Source organism: Mastacembelus armatus, chromosome 3, assembly GCF_900324485.2.
Source record: "Mastacembelus armatus chromosome 3, fMasArm1.2, whole genome shotgun sequence".
NCBI classification, from domain to species: Eukaryota; Metazoa; Chordata; class Actinopteri; order Synbranchiformes; family Mastacembelidae; genus Mastacembelus; species Mastacembelus armatus.
This window is the reverse complement of record NC_046635.1, coordinates 4,571,492-4,590,000: the sequence shown is the minus strand read 5'-3', so window position 1 is coordinate 4,590,000 and position 18,509 is coordinate 4,571,492. Positions and strand designations below refer to the sequence as shown.

Genomic DNA, 18,509 nt, shown 5'->3' with positions numbered 1-18,509 from the left:
TTCCATCCTGATCCTCCTCAGTATAAAAGAAAACAAAGCTGACAGGTTGTGAGATGATAAACAGGCAGCTTTAAGTGGACTCAGAACAATGGCAACCGGTTCAATTTGCAGCTAAAACTTTCTCATGGAGTCATCCATTAAAGCAAAGCCATATTTTCAAACAATACAAATTAATGTCATGCCTTTATTTTCTGTCCTCTTGACTATTGCAAAGATCTGGACTATCCAAAGAATCAAAAACGTGGCTCATATAAGACGCTGCTCGCTGAGCCTTAACCAAAACAAGTAAACAAGGCTAAGACTGGCTGTTTTAAATGTTTATAGCAGAATTTATATTCAAAAATGTGTGAGCAGTGTATGAGACTGTTGGGCCCTACTAGTTAGGCACTTTCAAATTTTATTTCTCAATAATAACTGCTGCTTTAGATCATAAAGCTTTAGAGGATCATGAATGAATAGTTCTGCTTATGGACCAAAACTATAGTCAATATCATAAAAAATGTCAAGGAATTACAAATTCTGTCCATTAATAATAAGCCTTTTATAACTTTGCTCTTATAATCAGCCTTAGTTAGAAATCACAGGTATAATCAGTTTTTTCGTAGTGGTGACAAGTGTACTCATCTTTGTTGCACTGTGGTTGTATTTTGGAGACAGTATTTTCAATGCAGCCTATCTAAGGTCTTAACTTCACCTTAAGCCTACAACGTAAAGTAATTATTGTAAGATAATACATTATAGAATCAAACAGTTTAGTGATGTTGCCCAGGGCTGTTCTTTGTTTCATTGTATAAATGAAGCTCATAGAGAAGAAAACTGTTAAGCCATCTGCTTAGATATACTTTGGTCAGTCCCACTACTATTGGTCATGAGCTTCAGCAGACTAAAGCCTATAGGCTGGAGGCAGGATGAGTAAGTCCTTTGATAGAGACCAGACTTAAATCAATACATGTGTGTGTGTATATGTGTGGGTGGGTGAGTGCACAGGGGTGTAATGTAAGTGTGTCCTTGTTTATAGAGGATAATCAGACAGCCCGTTCTCATTTCCATCAGTGGTCATCTAACAGGCCCTGCTCCTAATCACCCATGTGGACACACCTCCGGTTCTAGTACAGTAGGAGCTCTGCTGAAACCAGAAACATTCACACACATGCACTGACTCATACACACACACATATACATATACATACACACACACCCACACCCACACACATGCAGAGCACCAGAGCAGATCTAGAGAGCAGCAGAGAGCCAGGATGAGTCACGACTGCCTACACAGGAAGCTCCGTCTGAGAGGGAGGGGGGTGAATGTGCCAAAGTGAGTGTGATAGTGTGGATAGAGCACAGGGAGAAATGGTGTGTCCTGTCGTCACACGTGTGTTTTTGTTGGTACTGTTGGGAATTACTTTATGCACCTCAACTTTCTGCTGGGACAGTGGATATAAGATTAGCTGCACTTTCCTAAACTGAAGAAATGACCCCACAACCAACATTTTACTAATCCTCAGTGTCAAAGGGAAAAAAATGTGAAGATTAAACAAACTTCCCCAGACTCTCAGGTACAGTCTGCTACACAGCCCAACAGATTTCTGTGTATTATTATTGTTTAAGATGTGGTGATAGGTACCTTGATGTTATGGTGAACCGCTCTGTTTGCCGTTCCTACCACTGCACAGTCATCTACTGCAGGGGAAGTCTTCAAACAGCAAAGACCACCTCTGTGTCGTGGGCAAGGAGGACAACCAGGGGTCCAGGGGAGGCTGGCCATCCGATGCAGGGTGATGGGTCTTTTTGTGCAGCACAGGGTCAGGGTTTGGCCTGTTGATGAGGGTACACCAAGGGACTGTTGGCTACACAATCTGTGACTAGGTCCAGAGCCCCACTCTGCCCCACATGAGGGTCTGTCAATGTGCTCATCAATGGCTCTGTCACCAGCTGCGTTTGTCTGTCCCCTCAGGCTCAGCAGGGAAATGGGACTTTGCAATCGGATATTAGCCACGCGGGGGATAAATTCCCTAAGGGTGGATGGCCCGTGGTGTGAAGGCATCCCAGAATCCAAATGGGCAATCTCAGAGTTTAAGCAAACGTCCATTTTGGCGGGCATCATTGGCTGGGGTCGTTCCTCCAGAGATGTCAGCGAATCATTGCGCAGACGACTGTATTTGGTGCGCTTCAGCATTCCTGTAGAAGATGGAAGAGAAGTTACAAGCACACATGCAGCAAAGTGAATTTCATTGTACTGATTATGACTATGAGCTACCTGGTAAGAGTCCTGTCTGTGATTTGAACCTGGGTAAGGTTTGGTCTCTCATAATCTGGGAAGATGAAAAAAAAGAGCACTGGGACACAGTTAAAATGAAAAAAAGGAAAATCTGTCACAGTCATTACACAGAAAGGTAAAATAAATACAATGAAAGATTGTGGGAAAAAGCAAGATGCATGAAATGCACTGAGTTGATAATTCTGGTTAAATAGCTAATCAGATGGGCTTTCTGCTGTACATTAGACAAGATTCAACTCACCAGAGTGGAACTGAGGATGTCCTGTGTAGTCTAAAGTCCAGTCTGCTCCGCTCAAATCCTGCTGAGTACAGTCCCATCCTGCTGACCCATACACTTTCTCAGTCAGTTGCCAGGCTTCAAGCCCTGCTTCACCTCCAGATCAACTTTCCTTCTCTCTGTCTTTCCTTTATGAGGTACAACAGGCTTGTGCAGCTTTTATGAATGAACTTTCTGTTTTTATGAATGAGAGGCTCTCACTCACTTCCTCTGTCTCTCTATGACGAAGCATGCAGATGAATGTGTGAATGGAGCAGAAGGGAGATTGACAGACGGCCCCCGAGGCGCTCTCCTCCGCCCTCATCCATACACTACCATCCAATCACAGGCGAGTAGGGTGACTCATGCAGTACACACACACTTGGACACTGAAGCAGAGCCAGTACAGTACATGAGTGCTGTATTCCTGTCTACTAACATCAGCTGCACCTCACAGATGCTGCTACAGTGTGTTATTAATGCATAATTAGCTTGGCTTTACATTCACAAATATTTTTTATTGATTTCAGAAAATGTCAGTTTAAAGTACTAATTGTATAACACATGAAAATCTGATTAATCTAAGGCATTCCATAATGTGCCCAGTTAATGTAACATTTAAAAAACCTGTCTGAACACACAAGAGGATCAGCACTGACTAAACAGTGTTTTAAATAGTGTGCTTATTCCTGATTAGATCATTCTCACAGTAACATAAAGTAGGCTGAATGTAGGAGTACTGCTATGGGCTGGAACAATAGGGTGAGTAACTATTTATAAGTTCAGAATTTTTCTCACAAATGAATAACTAATAAATAATAATTAACAAGTATACTCTATGTAAATAAGCAAGATGTGACAATTAAAGGAGAAATAATCAAGCATGAATGGAAACTGTACAACAGAGCTTTGTCCCTTCCTAGTGGTCACAGAGTAACAGTGCAATCTATTTTCTTCCTCATTCAGTGCATTGTATGACATTAAGAATAAATCACATTTTCCTTTCAATCCAAGAAGGAAAATCCTCACATTTAAAGACGTGGGAAAGTGAGTGAAATGATTATTTGATTACCACAGCTGCTGGAGAGGCATTTTCTGTTGATCTGTTCTTGTATTCTGTGCTGTAGTTGTGTACATGCTGAGGAACCAGTGGACAGAAGATGAGGCATCAGTCAAATTATTTACCTAAATTTTAATTATGTTAATCATCAGTCGATATAGGTAAAGAGTGGTGACAGGATTAGGAGAAACAGCCTGTAACAATGTTGCTAGTGATGTACAGTCTGAAGGAGACGGTTTTAAATATCCATAAAAAGACAGAAAACACGATGAAAAAAGTACTTCATTGAACCGTTTTTTTTTTTTCACATTAGTTACAAGACCTTTACTAGTACTGTATTTACATAGTGCAAAAACACACTTGCTGTCAATTAACATACTTCAAACACTTTGATGGAATAAAGCCGACACACACAGCGTACCTTTTACCAAATGAGAAACACTTTCATAATCCCAAGCATGATATTCAGTACACTGCCATGTCCTATGTGAGGACTTCACACTGCATACAGCCCAACATGCTGCAACTACACACTGCATCATCACAGACAGGCTGAACTCTCACTATGATTCACTACCAATATCATTATTAAACTGGATTCCAACTGTTAAAATGTTACAACCTATCAAATGGCTTTAAGAACAGGATGCAGATTTTTTTTTTTTTTACAATACAATGCATAATCAAAACTCTTTTACACTTGTATTTACATGTATTTATCATTAGTATATGTGCATGACTGTGATGACTTGTTTGACCAACAGTGGCAACTGCATCAATGAGGGAGCGTCTCAGCTGTGGTGAACTAACTTTGGGCTGGCAGTTGTAGCTGAGTGCCTACTAAAATCATTTATAAAAGCGCTAGAAAGATTAATTTCAGTTGTTAGTAAGCATGTCTGATTTTTTTTTTTTTTTTGTCAATTTGGGCAATCTAATTTAATCTAATTTCATGTGAATGCCAGTTTCCTTTCAACACCTGCCTGTCACATTGGTTAATTTAAGTAGCATTTTTTCATCCGACAGTTTCTCAGATCTTTCATAATGCTTGACAAGCCCAAGGGCTTTCCTGTCTAGCAAGTAACTTTACCACTACCTGTGCCACTTGCATTTGTGGAAAATCTCAGTGTGGGTGATACAGCTGATACAGAGACTTACCAACCCTTTGCCAGAGGCACCTTTAGAGCCCTGTTCCTGCTCCATTAGAGAACAAACACCACCAGATAGAACAGAACAGGTGCACATTTTTATGAAGCACAAACAGCATCTAGCAACTCAAGACAATTCCAGTCAGAGGAACCTCAAATAGTTACACACTAGGCAAGATCAATATGACAGAGCATTACATACTGTAGTAGAACCACCTAGACAAGGTTATATACTGTACACAAAGCTTGTTTTGCTTCTTAGAAGTTAAGCCATTTGAATCATCTGAATACAGAATGAGACACTTATTATTTAAACATTAAAAAACACTCTCCAAAGACTGATGGGTAGGAGTGGTTTAGGTACAAACACAGAACCCCCGACACTGTAATATTCTGTGAGGAAAGCTAAATGCCAATCAAGAAGTAACTGAGCAACGCATCATATCTCTTTCCCTCATGGAGGAGCGAGGTGAAAAAAGAAACACACACCGAGTATTTACAAAGATAAAGCTACAGTAATGAACACAGCAAAATAAATGCAAACTATGTGCCTGTAGACACACACACACAAGCACACAAACACTTGCAGAGCTGTAAACCTTCGAGAGCTCTGAATAAAGTACAATAGGAGCTGAAAGGTTCCAAACCTCCTGCTCTATGAGCTACAGACAGCAGTTCAACATTTTTAAGCGCTCAACACTTGCTCCCAGGAACATCGCTGACTCTAAAATTTAGAGTTCAGAGGAGGGGATTGAAAAACTTCCCTCTGAATTCAAGTGTAGCAGGTTATGGGCTGAAGACGCGAGAGCATCGTTTTCCAATTACAAGTGTTGTTAGGAGTTGGTGCAGATTACTATTCCTCAAACTGTGTTAGTTGTCATTTGATCTGCAACTCTGTGTGTTAATGCGTTACTGGGCTGTGTGTGAGTGTTGGTTGGATACCTGAGATTATGTCTGGTGTCAGGGGTTAGAGACAAACGAGAAAAGTTGCTGGTTGCTGCATAGGAGCAACAGAGGACAGAAGGAAAGAGGAAGTAAGAACAGAGAGAGAGGAAGGGGACAACTGATTTTAACTGGTGACCTTCTTAACCTCCGCTTGCTCTTTTCCCTCCATCCTCATCTCTGTGATGTCTGCTGAATCAAGGTCGTCATCATCCTCACTCTGCTCTCTCTCTTCATTGTCTTCCTCCTCCTCCTCCTCTTCTTCTGTACTTTCCTGGCTCTTTCCCAGCTGCAGGTTTTCCAGGGTCTTCGACACCCAGGATTCGATGCGGCTGCTAAGAGTGGGCACCTCCACGGAAATAGGCTGAGGTGTGTAGTCTTCCTCCTCCTCGTCCTCCTCCTCTGCCTCTTCAAGCATCCCGGGGACCAGGGTGGAAGTGGTGGAGGTGATGGAGGAGTTCAGCGGGCCCCTGCAGCTCCCATCCAATGAGCCTGTCTCTGTACTTTGCTGAGAGGCCAGCTCCAGCCGGTCGTCAAACCGGGCCTCATCTCTCTCACCAGTACCCTGTGCCGGAAGCCCTGCTCTGGGCTGGGGAGCAGTAGAGCCAGGTGGGGCAGTGTTAGCCGTGACTGCTATAGCCTCGCCGCCTCTCTGGGCAGCTGTGAAATGTGCAGGGCGACTCGGCTCAGTCTCTACAGTCTCCGGGGCATCGGAAGTCTCCACCATACTTCTCCAATTGGTCTCTGAAAGAATTCATAAAATTTGATATGCTCACAACCGTCCAGAGTTATGTAGTGACCTTTTGGAACAGGCCAATTGAATCAACATACCTGTAAAGTGAATACCTGTATGTAACATACTTCTAAAAAAAAAAAATATCATGTCAATAAGCTACGACATCAAATTGCTTCTCACACATGGATGCATGTATTATCAGTATTAACTAGGGCTGTCAACATTAATGCATTAGATTAATTTAAAAACTTTAACGCGTTAACATTTTTTTAACGCAAATTAATCATTTGATAAAGTTTGACCCCAACGTCTTGCTGTCATCGCAGCATGGATGGAAATCTATCATTGTGTGATAAGGGTAAGTTACAGTGAACGCTACACTACTTAATATGGTAGCAGACGACAACACCTGGTCTGCTGAACGGCAAGTTTTGTCATGCATTTCTTTATTTCAACATATTTAATTTTAATTTTGACCATGACCACACTTACCATACTCCTTTTCATTGACCTCTGAGATCGGCTCAGAGAAGATGGAGCAAAAGGAGATCGCAGAAGCAGCAGAGTGGTTGCGGGAATGCCCCATGTGGTGTGGGACTTTCTTGTCATTTTTCAGAGCCTCCTCAGCTTGCTCCTGCTCCAGAGCTGACACCATCTCCTTGTAGGCCTTCCTAGCCTCTTCTGTCAGAGACACCAAACGATTGAAGAGACTCTGAAAGAGGTAAAAGGAGGTAGGGAGGATTTAATCGTGTTAGTAAAAGGCAAAAAATAAATAAAACAAAACAACCACTGCCTGGAATATATTTTGTTAATTCTTTCACCTAATGTTAAAATAGATTACGTGTGATTATAAGGGAGTATCTTACCTCAGCTCCAGAATAGTTAAAAATGCCAACCACACTGACAGGCACCAGTTTGTTGACGCAGCGTCCGAGAGCTTTTCTGCCCAAGGCAAACACAAAGGGTATCTCCTGTTCCCTAGCCATGGCAATTACGTTGTATAAAGCTTCATCCAGGCCACCTGCAACACAGTAGGCAAAGAGTGACATAGAAAATATCATCTAAGCACTTGAATGCAACAGAACAAAAAATGTTAGTGTCAAAGCTGGGATTGGGAGCTACAAGTTTCACTATGTATGTAAAAAGAGTGAAGGTGTGGCCTGACAGCTGAACAATGACTTGAGCTTTACTGCCAAACTGCAAAAATTGATGGAAGCAGCAGATTCAGTCGGTAATTTCATGTAGGTTCATGCTGCACATTTTAATTCAATACATTCATTTAAAACGATCATTACAGCCCCTTTACAAATGCTGAGTTGGTTAGAAAAAAATAATTATCGAGGGATGATGGAAACAGTATTGCAACATTCTTCACCTTTGGCCTGGATCTTCTCACAATTAGGAGAGATGATGACACATTTAATCTTATGCAATTTCATGTGCTTGGTGACCTCTCTGAGACCCATGACCAGGCGGCGCTTGGATTTAGCCTTGGTAGGATCCTTCTGATAGACCCGCTCCTGGAAGCGAACCAGTTCTTGTAATAGCAGAGTCACACTCTCATCGATCTCCTTACTCAGCACTTGGTTGCAGTACCTGCAGAAAAAAAAAGAACAGTAGGGAAAAAGATGGTTAAATGTCCAAAATGTGTTCCCCAACTTAGCAATGATGATCATCACTAATACACCGATACAAAAACCACTGAAACAAAGGATTTAGAACTTAACCTATTATTTTATTAACTTTTCATCACTTGACAAAGTCTCTGATGAAAATAACAGAATAAAGCCCTTAAAATAATCATTGTTTTTTTAATTACTTAGTCAAACTTTATCATTTTGTTTTATTTGTTTAAATGCTTGTTGGTAAAGGTAAGCTAAGCTAAACTTTATTCATCCCCAAAGGGAAATTCAGCTTTTACTATTACGTGTTTTCCAAACCCTTTTCTGAATCAGAACAGGGCTTACAGCCTCCCATACATACACTCCTAGAGGTTTTAGGGTTTGATGGCACATCTATCGTTGACGCAGTGTGGTCTGAGGAACAAGCATCCTGGCAGTAAGCGCTGAGAGGTGGAGCTTGGCTACAGAGGCCTACAGAGACTTGAAATGCTAAAGCTGTTGGAGAAGGGTGGGCTTGGACAATAGGGCTAGAGCTGAGGACACAGAGGGAACAAGCCTCTGTTTGTGACCACTGGCATACATTTTTGCTGAGAAGGGAATGTGTTAGGCATCTGTGCCGCTCTACAATTCTTTATTGTACAGTTCCACCCTTAAAAACACCCGTTAGCTTTTGGAGTATGCTAGTCACAATCAAGGCAGTGTTATTTCTGAGTGGGACAAATATTTGCTTTGCTCACAAATTTTTGTTACCACTGTATGCATTTTAAGACACTGTAATGCCAGAGATTCCAACAAAATTCCTGTTCAATTTTGTGCTTCTCACCCGTTGTGTTTCAGAATGTACTTACTCTCTGAAGCGTCGGCTGTGGATCTTGGTGATGGCATTTGAAGCCATGGGACTCCCAATGCCAGAACTGGCAGGAGAACCCTGAGACACTGGCGTGATGCTGTATGGAGAATTCTGACTGGCTGGGGAAAGGGACGCATCACTTGGCATACTCAGACCATTCTCTGTGGCATGAACAGGAGAGCAGAAATAATCATAGAAACTGTATCATGATTAAAAGGACAAGTACAACTAAAATATTTTCTCTTCCTAAAAACAAACTGCCGGCACCTTCTTGGGAGGCAGGCTCTCGCGCAAGATCATCTGTAAATTGCAGACACTCCTCCCCGTGCTCCTCCTGGCCTGAAGTCTCCTGTTCTACACTTGCCTTCCCTTTCTTGCCTTCGCGTTCCTTCAAGATAATCTACGGAGATGCAGAAAGAAAAGAATGTCAAAACAAGGCTTGAAAATAACTTGGGTGTAAATCTATGGTTCAATGGATTTCAGTACTTCTACCAGTTTTTACGTAAACTAAATATCTTCCTTTCACCTCTCCTAAATCATTAGCTTCCAAAAAAAAAAGAACCTTCTTAAGGGCTGTTGGTCGTTTGACTTTGGGGATTTCTCGCTCCTTCCCTCTCTTGATACGTGGTGCAGTGGAATCCAGGGCATTATGTGGGGCTGAGTACGGCTGCTGATGGCACTTAAATATGGTCGAGCCTGAGTTGTGGAATGGAGTAGCTGTTCCAACTGGAGAGAAAGGAGAAAGAAGTTAGAAAAATGAGTCTGTACAAGTATTTGCACGCGTGTCACAACTTTTGGTTTTTGCAGGGCCTGTCATGGGTGTTGAGTAAACTGTAGTCTGGTCACTCACTGGCTACAACAATACAGACTACTGTCAGTCACGTTTAAAAAAGGCAAAAGTATTTAGGAGTGTGTTTTAGCTTTACTGAGTCTGCCAATCCTTATATACCTGTTCTCATGAGAACTTTAGGACATTTACATAGGTACAAAAAGGCCAGAACCTATAGAATTATCCAAAAACTCTGAAGAACTACACAAGAAGTCATGAGGAATGCCCTAAAATTCATGATAACATATTCCAAATAGGAATAAGAAAACTAACCTTGCAAAGAACACTGACACGTAGACCATGAAAGCCTAAATCCAATATTGTCAGTGAATGCAGGGCTACTATTCTAAGATGTTTATTTTTTAATGTTGTCTAACTAATTTTATAGATACCTGCAAAAGACAGTGGCTTGGTATTGGTGAGTTGTCTGGCCTTCATTGCTTGCTGATGTTTCTCCAAAGCTGCCAGCATGTCTCCCAGGTCCAGCTCCACAGAGGTTTTACTCTTCTTCCCTGCTGCTTTGGTGAATGCCTCCTGTCAGGCAAGCAAAGAAAATACAAGCAAATACAAATGAACCAGTCAAATAGAGTTGAAAGCTAGAATCATAGGCTAGTTTTCATTGACCTACATGAATGTATTTAAACTGGGCCCAAGGTTTGTTATTTTTCACTAAGTACAAATTCCATTAAGAATAGCTTACAATAAGCCAGACAGTAAATCTCTAAACTGGGCAGTCTGACATCAGTAGTTACACTGACCTTTATGAGTTATTACAAAAGGCAGTTCAACAGTTATTCTAAATATTTTATACACATCAGCCAGATAGTACTGAGTGCAACTATAGATGAAACAAGTTATAAAAAGGCATAAACAACCCATAATATTAAAACGTTGATTCTGAAACCAACCTACACAACCAGCAGACACTGTCCAAGTTTATACCTGTAATTTTTTCTGTTCCATGCTGATTTCAGAGTACTCCTGTGCAGTGGCCAAGGCAGCAGCCAGTGCCTTCTTCCTCTGGCTTTTGGCCCTCTTGGGAACAGATGTGGTAATGGGGATTGGTGTCTGCACAATGTTGATAGGGGAGTTTTCTGGTAGATTATCCAACTGTCATGCATGACAAGACACAAAATAGTAGTTAGTTGTGGTGCAAAGATTAACAGATATAGGACTTTTGACTGTATCTGCACACAACCACTGACCAACCAGAACAAATTGTGCATGAAGTTTGGGGGTGGAGATGAATACAGACTGCTTTCTGTTTTCTCTCTCTGCAGCTCTCAGTCTACTGCCTACTACTGAGTCTACTAAAATAGATTAGCATTTGCAATTATAAACATCAATGCATAGTTTTGTGTAAGACAGTGGTAAATACATGCTAAATACATATCAAATCATTTAACAGGGACAGAACATGTGTCAGCATAATATTTGTTATCCAGAGATGCTTCAAAGACAGTTGTCTTAACTTACCAAGTTTTTAGGCAGTTTAGGCTGCATGTGTGTCTGGGCTGGAGTAGATTCTGGTTTGTTGCTGCGTTGGACAGACCCTCCAGTACCAAGATCTGGGAACTCATCTTCATCCTAACAAACATGTAGAAAACATCTTAGCACAACAAACTGCCTGATATTAATCTAGAATGAGTTTGATAGTGGTGCACTGAGATTTTATTCCTTCACCTCAAAATAAAGAGGCTCTGGAGTGAGCTCAGTGCCATTGACCACTGCTGCCTGTAGCCTTTGTTCTGACTGGTTGGGTGGTACCCGTCCTGGGTAGCCACTGTGGTAATCCTGAAAGACAGACAGTGAACACCGGAGTCAGAAATGATACCAACATTTATTTGATAAGTCCTGTGTATTTGTTCTCAAGCCGGTAGGTGAGGGGAACATGGCAAGAAAAGAGAACAGGGAACATTGTACAGCTTGCAAACTAATTCACACAGACAGCACAGGTAGCTCCGCATCCATATTTCTGGTGATGCTTTCCTTTCATGTAGATTTCCCCAAAAGGCTGACTCATGCTTATACCCCTGTGAACGGCTGGTTTTGAGCAAATTGTTTATTGACTAGGTTCAATGGATAATACTGATGTGCAGCGTGGAGGAAATGTGTGTTTGGAATGGGCTAGTACCAATTTCAGCCAGTTAGGGATGTTAACATTACACATTGCTTTGTTTGTACAGTCAATATCAGGATAAGAAAATGTTGACACCAACTGTTCAACTCCTCCCTGTTCTCTGCTACCCATATTGCTGTTTGTTCAGTAAGAATGGAGATTACTGTACATTGATCCGCCTCTGATGCTGAGTAAACTTTAGACGTACTTATAGGATGAAGTTTTTACACCAAAAATTGCATTTTACTAGTCTCATTACTTAGAACAAGTTGTTGCCCAAACAAACAGTAGCCTATAATTGTCTGCACAGTACAGTGGTATCTACTGTACCTGTGAGTAATTTCTCTGTTCAGGATTCTTCCTCTGGTCTGCTCTGTGAAACTGGCCATTTCTGTCCCCCCAGGACTTTGGGGTAGCCTGAGAGGCTACATTTACCCAGGTACCTGCTAGTAATGACAAAAAGTGTTTTTTCAGGAAAACAAAAAAACATAATGCATAAGAAATATAAGTATTTTAGAATGTTGTCAAGAATCTCATGTAAGGAAACATGCTGCATTAAACTTACCTGTCATTACAGCAGCCTCTACTCCCTGTACGATGCAAAAAACACAAAGACAAAAACAAGACAAGTTAAATTTAGTGTACTTTTAGAGACAGTACTATGCATTTATTACTAATTCTATATATAGACAAGTGCTCAGGGTATGATCCAAAGTATACTCCACCATTCTTGCCATGGTGATCATTCTATCTATCTATCTCTCTATCTATATATATTTATATATAGATTGATCTGTCACCTGCCAGATATGTGTCAAAAAGACTATTATGACACTAGTTTTATAACAGTATCCTTCCTTTCATCTTCATCTTCCAGTAACGCATACAAATATTTTTAAACTCTGGAATAAATATCCAACAAAATCTCACCAAATGTGACCAGAACAACTAGCTAATCTCACCTATCACGTAAAATCGCATGTGATCTCCACATGTGGTTAATGTTTAAGCCTCATCTCAACCATACAGGTGAGGGAGGTGTGGGTGGAGGTGAACAGACCTACAGACTGATGTTAAGCGGCTAACATACCGTCTGTGCTGTTGGAATCTCTGCTGTTCGTTGTGTAACCCCAGTGGCCTGGTTGTGTTTGGGGCTGCAGTAGCCACTGTCACTGTCTATATCTGCCTCACTGGCACCCTGTTCATTGTAATTTTCAGCTGGGTGGGATGCCCGTCGCCTTTTTGTTCGGTTCTTCCACAGCAGGGGACTAGCCTGCTCAGCACCACACCGACCTGACACCTCCCCTGGGAAATCTGAGAGGAGAAACATAGACCTGAAATGAACTTTTACAATGAAATTTTACAGTAGAGTAGAATAAAACCTTTTACTATCATTACCATGTGTATGATCAATATTCCAGATGAATCAACAGAAACTCACTGAACAAAAACCTTGACCAACTCTAGTTTTAGTCAACTGTATTTTGTTTTTTCTTTAATTTTCATGTGACTTACGACCACAAACTATCGACACTCTTTTTGGATTTAGCTCTAACTTTCTCAAACACAGAGACATCACTGTGACATTATGAGCTGCACACAGGTTAACCTACCCAACGGGAAACTCTGCATTCCAATTCTTTTAGAAGCACAAGTATCATCAACAACCTGTAAGACCAGACAACACTCTCACCAGCACTGTATTCTGCTTCCTCGCTGACAGGAATGTTTCTTGTTTGCAGATAATACAGCTAATTTGAATAAAATGTAATGCTTTGAGCATCCGCTTCCTTTGGGTCACAGGATTACAGAACATAATTGGCACTGACCAAATGTAACTGCTAAAAAATAATAATAATAATAATCTATATACACTGCATAGACTTAAATGCATCTCTAAATATTGCTGCAGTATTCTTACCAGTCTGTTGTGCTGCATCCACCAGCATGACTGTCTTGGTCCTACCATCAGGCCCCAAGGTGCACACCTCTTTTTGCACAGCTACACTCCTGGTTGGAGGTCGACGACCCCTTGGAGGCTGGCACACACCCATCTGCTGCTGTAGAAGAAAGAAAAAGAGGCAGGAAAGACTCACCAAAGAGACTAAGGATAAGAGGAGACACAGAAATAAATAATATACAATGTCACTGTAACAGCATTACAGTTCGACTGCTGACCTTTGGGAGAACATTAGATCGCACCATGCCTCTCCCCCTCTGACTGGTTATCCCATATGCTGGACCCAATGGCAGGGGTCTTTCACTAACATCTGCTGAGACAGGGTTGACCACTCCAGCTTGCACAGGACCTGCATAGGTGCCAGGAAAGGGCTGGTAGAAGCCCATCACAGGTGGGCATGGAGCCGGCATAATCTGATAGTAAGCATAGTCATTGGAGACAGGAGGCTGGGGGGAGGACAAGATGGGGTAGGCCAGGTATGGAGCACCAGGGGTAGGGTTAGGCTGCTGCCAGCGCAGCTCCCCTCCATTATACATAGGGTGTTGCCTGTGAAGCAGTCGAGAGGTAACATTTTAGATTATTGCTCATATTTTATTTAACTTAAAATACCAAACAAAAATCTAATTATTCAGGCTAGCTGAAAACTGTGTTTGTAAAGACTAGGGCTTTAGAAGTTGTTGAAAACAAAACATCTTATCACAACAATAAGAGAACGTCCTACATTGGATATTATTCAGAACAGTAATTAAAATGTTTAGAGTTGTGTTTGTATAGAAAAAAAGGGGTGTGAAGAAGGTGAAGCTCAGGTTAACAGCTGTGATGCCTCAGGGATGTGCGTGATGGTTGCTTTGTTAGGGGGAGTGTACATGGTATGCAGAAATGTTGATAAGGATCCAGATGACATTTTCACAGCTAGCTTACTATAGCGGGCATTTCCTTGCATTCAAATAATGGGGAAGGAAACAAAGGAACGGATGTGTGCTGGATACAGCAGATCACTCTGAACAAAGAAAGAGCCACTGGAAACATAGATTGTAGTTTCATGTAAACTTAAACTCTGAGGTGGTTTACATCCATAATTAAGCAGATTTAAACAACGCATTATAATGGCTTCAACTCCATACACTGTTTAAAGGATCTGATCGTGAGCTCATTGGTGAAGCACAACATTAAGGGTGTGTTCTCGTCTTCTTATAGAGAACAGTGCGTGAATGAGTTTGTTCTTAGATTGTTCTTAGGCAGTTCAAAATGGGGACACCAAACCTTAAACAATAACAAAAGGAATGGCAATATTTCTGGCAAAGCTGACATTAGAGGCCAAATCCATAATTACTATGATCTAGAACCAGTGATAGCTTTAGTTCAGAGTTCACTGGGATTGAAGTGACTTCCTTGTCAGTTTCACCCATTTCCAAATCAGAATACCAAAGAGACATAGTAACAGTACCTGTTGGGCTGGTTCTCCTGGACAAAGGGGTAGCAGGTGATGAGGTAGCTGGGTATAGGAGTTGTTTCCACCCCTGCACTGCCTCCTCCAATGCCCCCTCCTCCACTGCCCACCTCTCCAGAAAGACTCATGCCAACTAGGGATCCTTCGAGACCTTTCTTCTGTGGGATGAATGGCTCCACTTCGGCTGAAAGCTTCACATCCTGAATAGGGACAAATGAACATCGATTACTGTCACACCATGAACAAGGGCAGCCAATTAATGACTACATACTAGTACAGGCATTTGAGAGTGAAATAGTTCAACACCTATTATCATTATTGCCATTTCACACCCTATCAAATGAGATAGATGTAGGGGAGAGTCATTACAAACGCCACACTAAAAGTAATACAAATTCACCTACTTAGTTTCATAAGTTGATTTTACTGTTTGAGTACGTCTGTGGACTTTCATAATCTGTCACTCTTGGCTTAAAATTTGTGTCACTAATGAGACAACTTTTCGATATCAACTTTCAAAACACTGTAAAAAACAATAATTGTATGATAAGAAGCAACAGCCACAACAGTCCTTGTTTATAAGATCTACCATGAGGTGAGCCTGTGCACCTTGAAAACTGGACCTTGTCTATTTAGCTATGGCTATAAACTTTCAAAACGTATTTAGTAAGTTAACAGCAGACACGCATTCAAAGTTGATATTTGAGGCCTTAAATGTTTTACTGTTTACATCCCTCAAAGCCTTTGACACACCGGCCTTTGGGAGCACCAGGGGACAAACACCTGACCAGATCACATTAAGGACTTACACAATTACTAGTTTCTAATCAGATTTAAACTCTCAAAAAAACATGTGAGAAATAAGGAAACTGGAGTAAGATGGAAGAATGCCAGGTGTGTCATATTCTACAACTACAAATATCTGAGTTTTATCCCAAGTAATAACAAGAAGGATCTGAACATTAAAATTACATTACATTAAAAATAGCTCAATAAAACTGGGAGCATAGCTCTTTGTGAAGTCTTTATAAAGCAGCACACTTTAAGTCCTACAATATCACAAATATTTCCATAAACTGCCATGTGTGATGTGATGAATAATTTAGAGCACACAGATGTTACAGCTGCTAAATATTTCTCAAAAAAGGTTGCATCTCTTGTATCTTTTTTCATTGCTGTCTCTGCCACCTTTCAAACCTGAACACTTGAAATCATGATGGCATTGATCTTGCCCATGGTGCCAACTCGGACCATGAGGTCCCATTAAAGTAATCTACTATTCTACAAAGGACGAGGAGAGGTGACAGAGTTCAGAGCACAAAGATGCCCCCATACATCTCTGAAACAGTGGTCAGGACACATGAATAGGGTATCAGTGCAGCCAGTGGATGTGACACAGACAGCTATTGTCTCCCACTGCTACTGTCTGGGGGTGGTTCTCTCACTTTTCCTTTGGTAATCTCTGCAGCCCATCCTATCCAAACAGAATCATGGTGAATGGAGAAAGTTCTGTCATTTCAGTAAAGAAGACCCAAATACAGTCATAAAGAAAGGCATTTCCAACTTCAACAGCATAGCCCAGCATAGTAATAGTTTCCATGCCTAGGCTATTATAGGGGCAAGAGTAACACTGTTGTAGTTAAATCTGTACAATGGCACAGTAGTATAGCTGAGTGCTGCTACAGGATTAAGTGTGAGAGGATAGAGTAGGAACAGTGCAACAGGATAAGCTAATTACACAGCAAGCCCGAGCAAGAAGGTGGTGAATCTTGGTTAAATTCTCAACACTAGTAGAGAAATCCAACTATTTTAAAAAGCATAGGAAGAGGCAGCTGTTCCAAGGCTCCATCCAGTGATTCAACCATGTCTTTTGTACCAGCGTGTTAGAATAGCTGTGATTGTGAAAAAAGCAATGAGGTCAGACCCAGATGTGCATCTGTTGGAGATGACAGAACTTAGATTGATCAAACTGATCTCACAAGCCTCTGTTTGTGTAAGCATTTATTCTCACACCAGTTGCTTTGAAAAAGGCATGAGTTTCTGAGGTAGGGTAGGTTGTTTACAAAGCGGAAATTATGCATTAAAGCTCTTTGGAGGTGTTTGTTTGTTTGGAAGGTGTTATGTGACAGCCAGGGAGGAGGATAGCTGAAACTGAACCTTCTGCACTGCAAAGCGCGTCAGAGGAATGCCATACATGCAGAGGAACCAGAAATTCCTCCAAAACATCTCCACCTCCCCGGACAACACCACTGTAACCCCCACTATCTGTGTGAAACCTTTCTATGAAGCCTGCCTCTACAAGTCGTAACGCACCATTACAATTCAAAGAAAGAGTAGAGCCAGCTTGTATCTGTCGCTCTGATTAAAATGAGCAGCGTCGTCAGCTGACAGCCGAGTGTTTAGCTGTAGCTAGCTCACCGAGCTAACATTTACCACAGAGCGTCTATCTGCGCTTTACACACAGGTTAGAGATATTGTCACGGAAATATACATATATATCTAAGTAATTTTGTAACATGACCAGAAACGGGCCCAGCACAACAGAAGAAAAAAAAGGTTTATCCGCTGTCTTTATAATAAGCTGTGGTGTCCGTTAGCTGTCTAACGTTAGCTAACAGTTAGCTTCCTAGCCAACAAACTGACAAAACACCAAACCCGAGGAGCTGCTGCTGTGGACAATGAGTCCAATCTCATATTTAAGTCTAATTAAAGCAACGCTGCCATGTGTAATACAAACACCACAATAGCGGCTTTTGAATAACGCTACCGAGAGTCCGACCGTGGGCCTCGGCCGCACAGACTAACGCTATGTCCCCGTTACAAACGCTAGATTCACCCGGACCCAACAAAACCAGATCATCTGAAGACCAACTGTACCTTAGCGTCACCAGCGTCCATGTCAGGCACCCACGCCGCGACAGACCGTTCTCGGCCACTATGTGGACGTCAGGATGTCAGCCTCTTTAACATCGTCATGGTAAATAATAATCATATAAGCGACCCACAACCCGCTACCCAGAGCCCGGCGCTGCTGCGTCAGCTCCACACCAGCTTCTCTCGGCTAAGAACGAACTGCTGTCACTGTGCAAATGGGAGTCACCTGGAACGGAAGCCGCCGAGGGACAGAATGATTTGACTGGCTGGAAACCGCAGCACGTCATGAGCGTACGAAATTAACCTCAATCTGTGATTCAAGTAAAAAAAATGTCTTGATTTACCTTTTATGACAGTTATGACATTTTATTCAACTTCTACTCCC

At 41.7% G+C, this 18,509-nt stretch overlaps 2 protein-coding genes across 5 annotated transcripts in view; both read right to left on the bottom strand.

Annotated features, from left to right (window-relative positions):
• LOC113138026 (SHC-transforming protein 4) overlaps positions 1-2,875 on the bottom strand; it is an 11,811-nt gene extending 8,936 nt beyond the window's left edge. The window contains exons 1-3 of one of the 2 annotated variants that reach the window (XM_026320137.1): positions 2,523-2,875; positions 2,261-2,315; positions 1,628-2,181 (exon numbers count right to left, since the gene is read on the bottom strand). In XM_026320137.1, coding sequence (XP_026175922.1) covers positions 1,628-2,181; positions 2,261-2,312 — 606 coding nt within the window. In that variant the 5' untranslated portion in view covers positions 2,313-2,315; positions 2,523-2,875. Of the gene's footprint in view, positions 1-1,627; positions 2,182-2,260; positions 2,391-2,522 lie in introns of those variants that run through there. The other variant, XR_004463016.1, reaches the window with a different exon arrangement.
• Positions 2,876-3,709: 834 nt separating this feature from the next.
• Positions 3,710-18,326, bottom strand: secisbp2l (SECIS binding protein 2-like). Of its 3 annotated transcripts, none has more exons than XM_026319960.2 (18): positions 18,128-18,326; positions 15,248-15,450; positions 14,019-14,346; positions 13,762-13,900; positions 12,931-13,154; positions 12,406-12,430; positions 12,171-12,283; positions 11,405-11,515; positions 11,198-11,308; positions 10,664-10,831; positions 10,114-10,255; positions 9,455-9,618; positions 9,160-9,292; positions 8,891-9,053; positions 7,796-8,016; positions 7,287-7,441; positions 6,913-7,132; positions 3,710-6,428 (listed from the first exon to the last, which is right to left on the bottom strand). In XM_026319960.2, the coding sequence occupies exons 1-18, from the start codon at positions 18,146-18,148 to the stop codon at positions 5,812-5,814; spliced, it is 3,258 nt and encodes a 1,085-aa protein (XP_026175745.1). In that variant the 5' UTR covers positions 18,149-18,326; the 3' UTR covers positions 3,710-5,811. The 3 variants fall into 3 exon arrangements, with proteins under 3 accessions (XP_026175745.1, XP_026175743.1, XP_026175742.1); XM_026319958.2 differs by having other exon boundaries at positions 12,171-12,286; positions 13,762-13,897; XM_026319957.2 differs by having other exon boundaries at positions 12,171-12,286; positions 18,128-18,325.
• Between the last annotated feature and the right edge of the window lie 183 nt (positions 18,327-18,509).

Excerpts from the sequence above, each read along its gene's own strand:
- secisbp2l (XM_026319957.2), bottom strand. The coding sequence starts at position 18,148 with ATGGACGCTGGTGACGCTAAG. Across the intron at positions 12,287-12,405 it reads AGAGGCTGCTGTAATGACAG|CAGGTACCTGGGTAAATGTA; the intron begins GTAAGTTTAATG and ends TGTCATTACTAG. Across the intron at positions 10,256-10,663 it reads TGGAACAGAAAAAATTACAG|GAGGCATTCACCAAAGCAGC; the intron begins GTATAAACTTGG and ends CTTGCCTGACAG.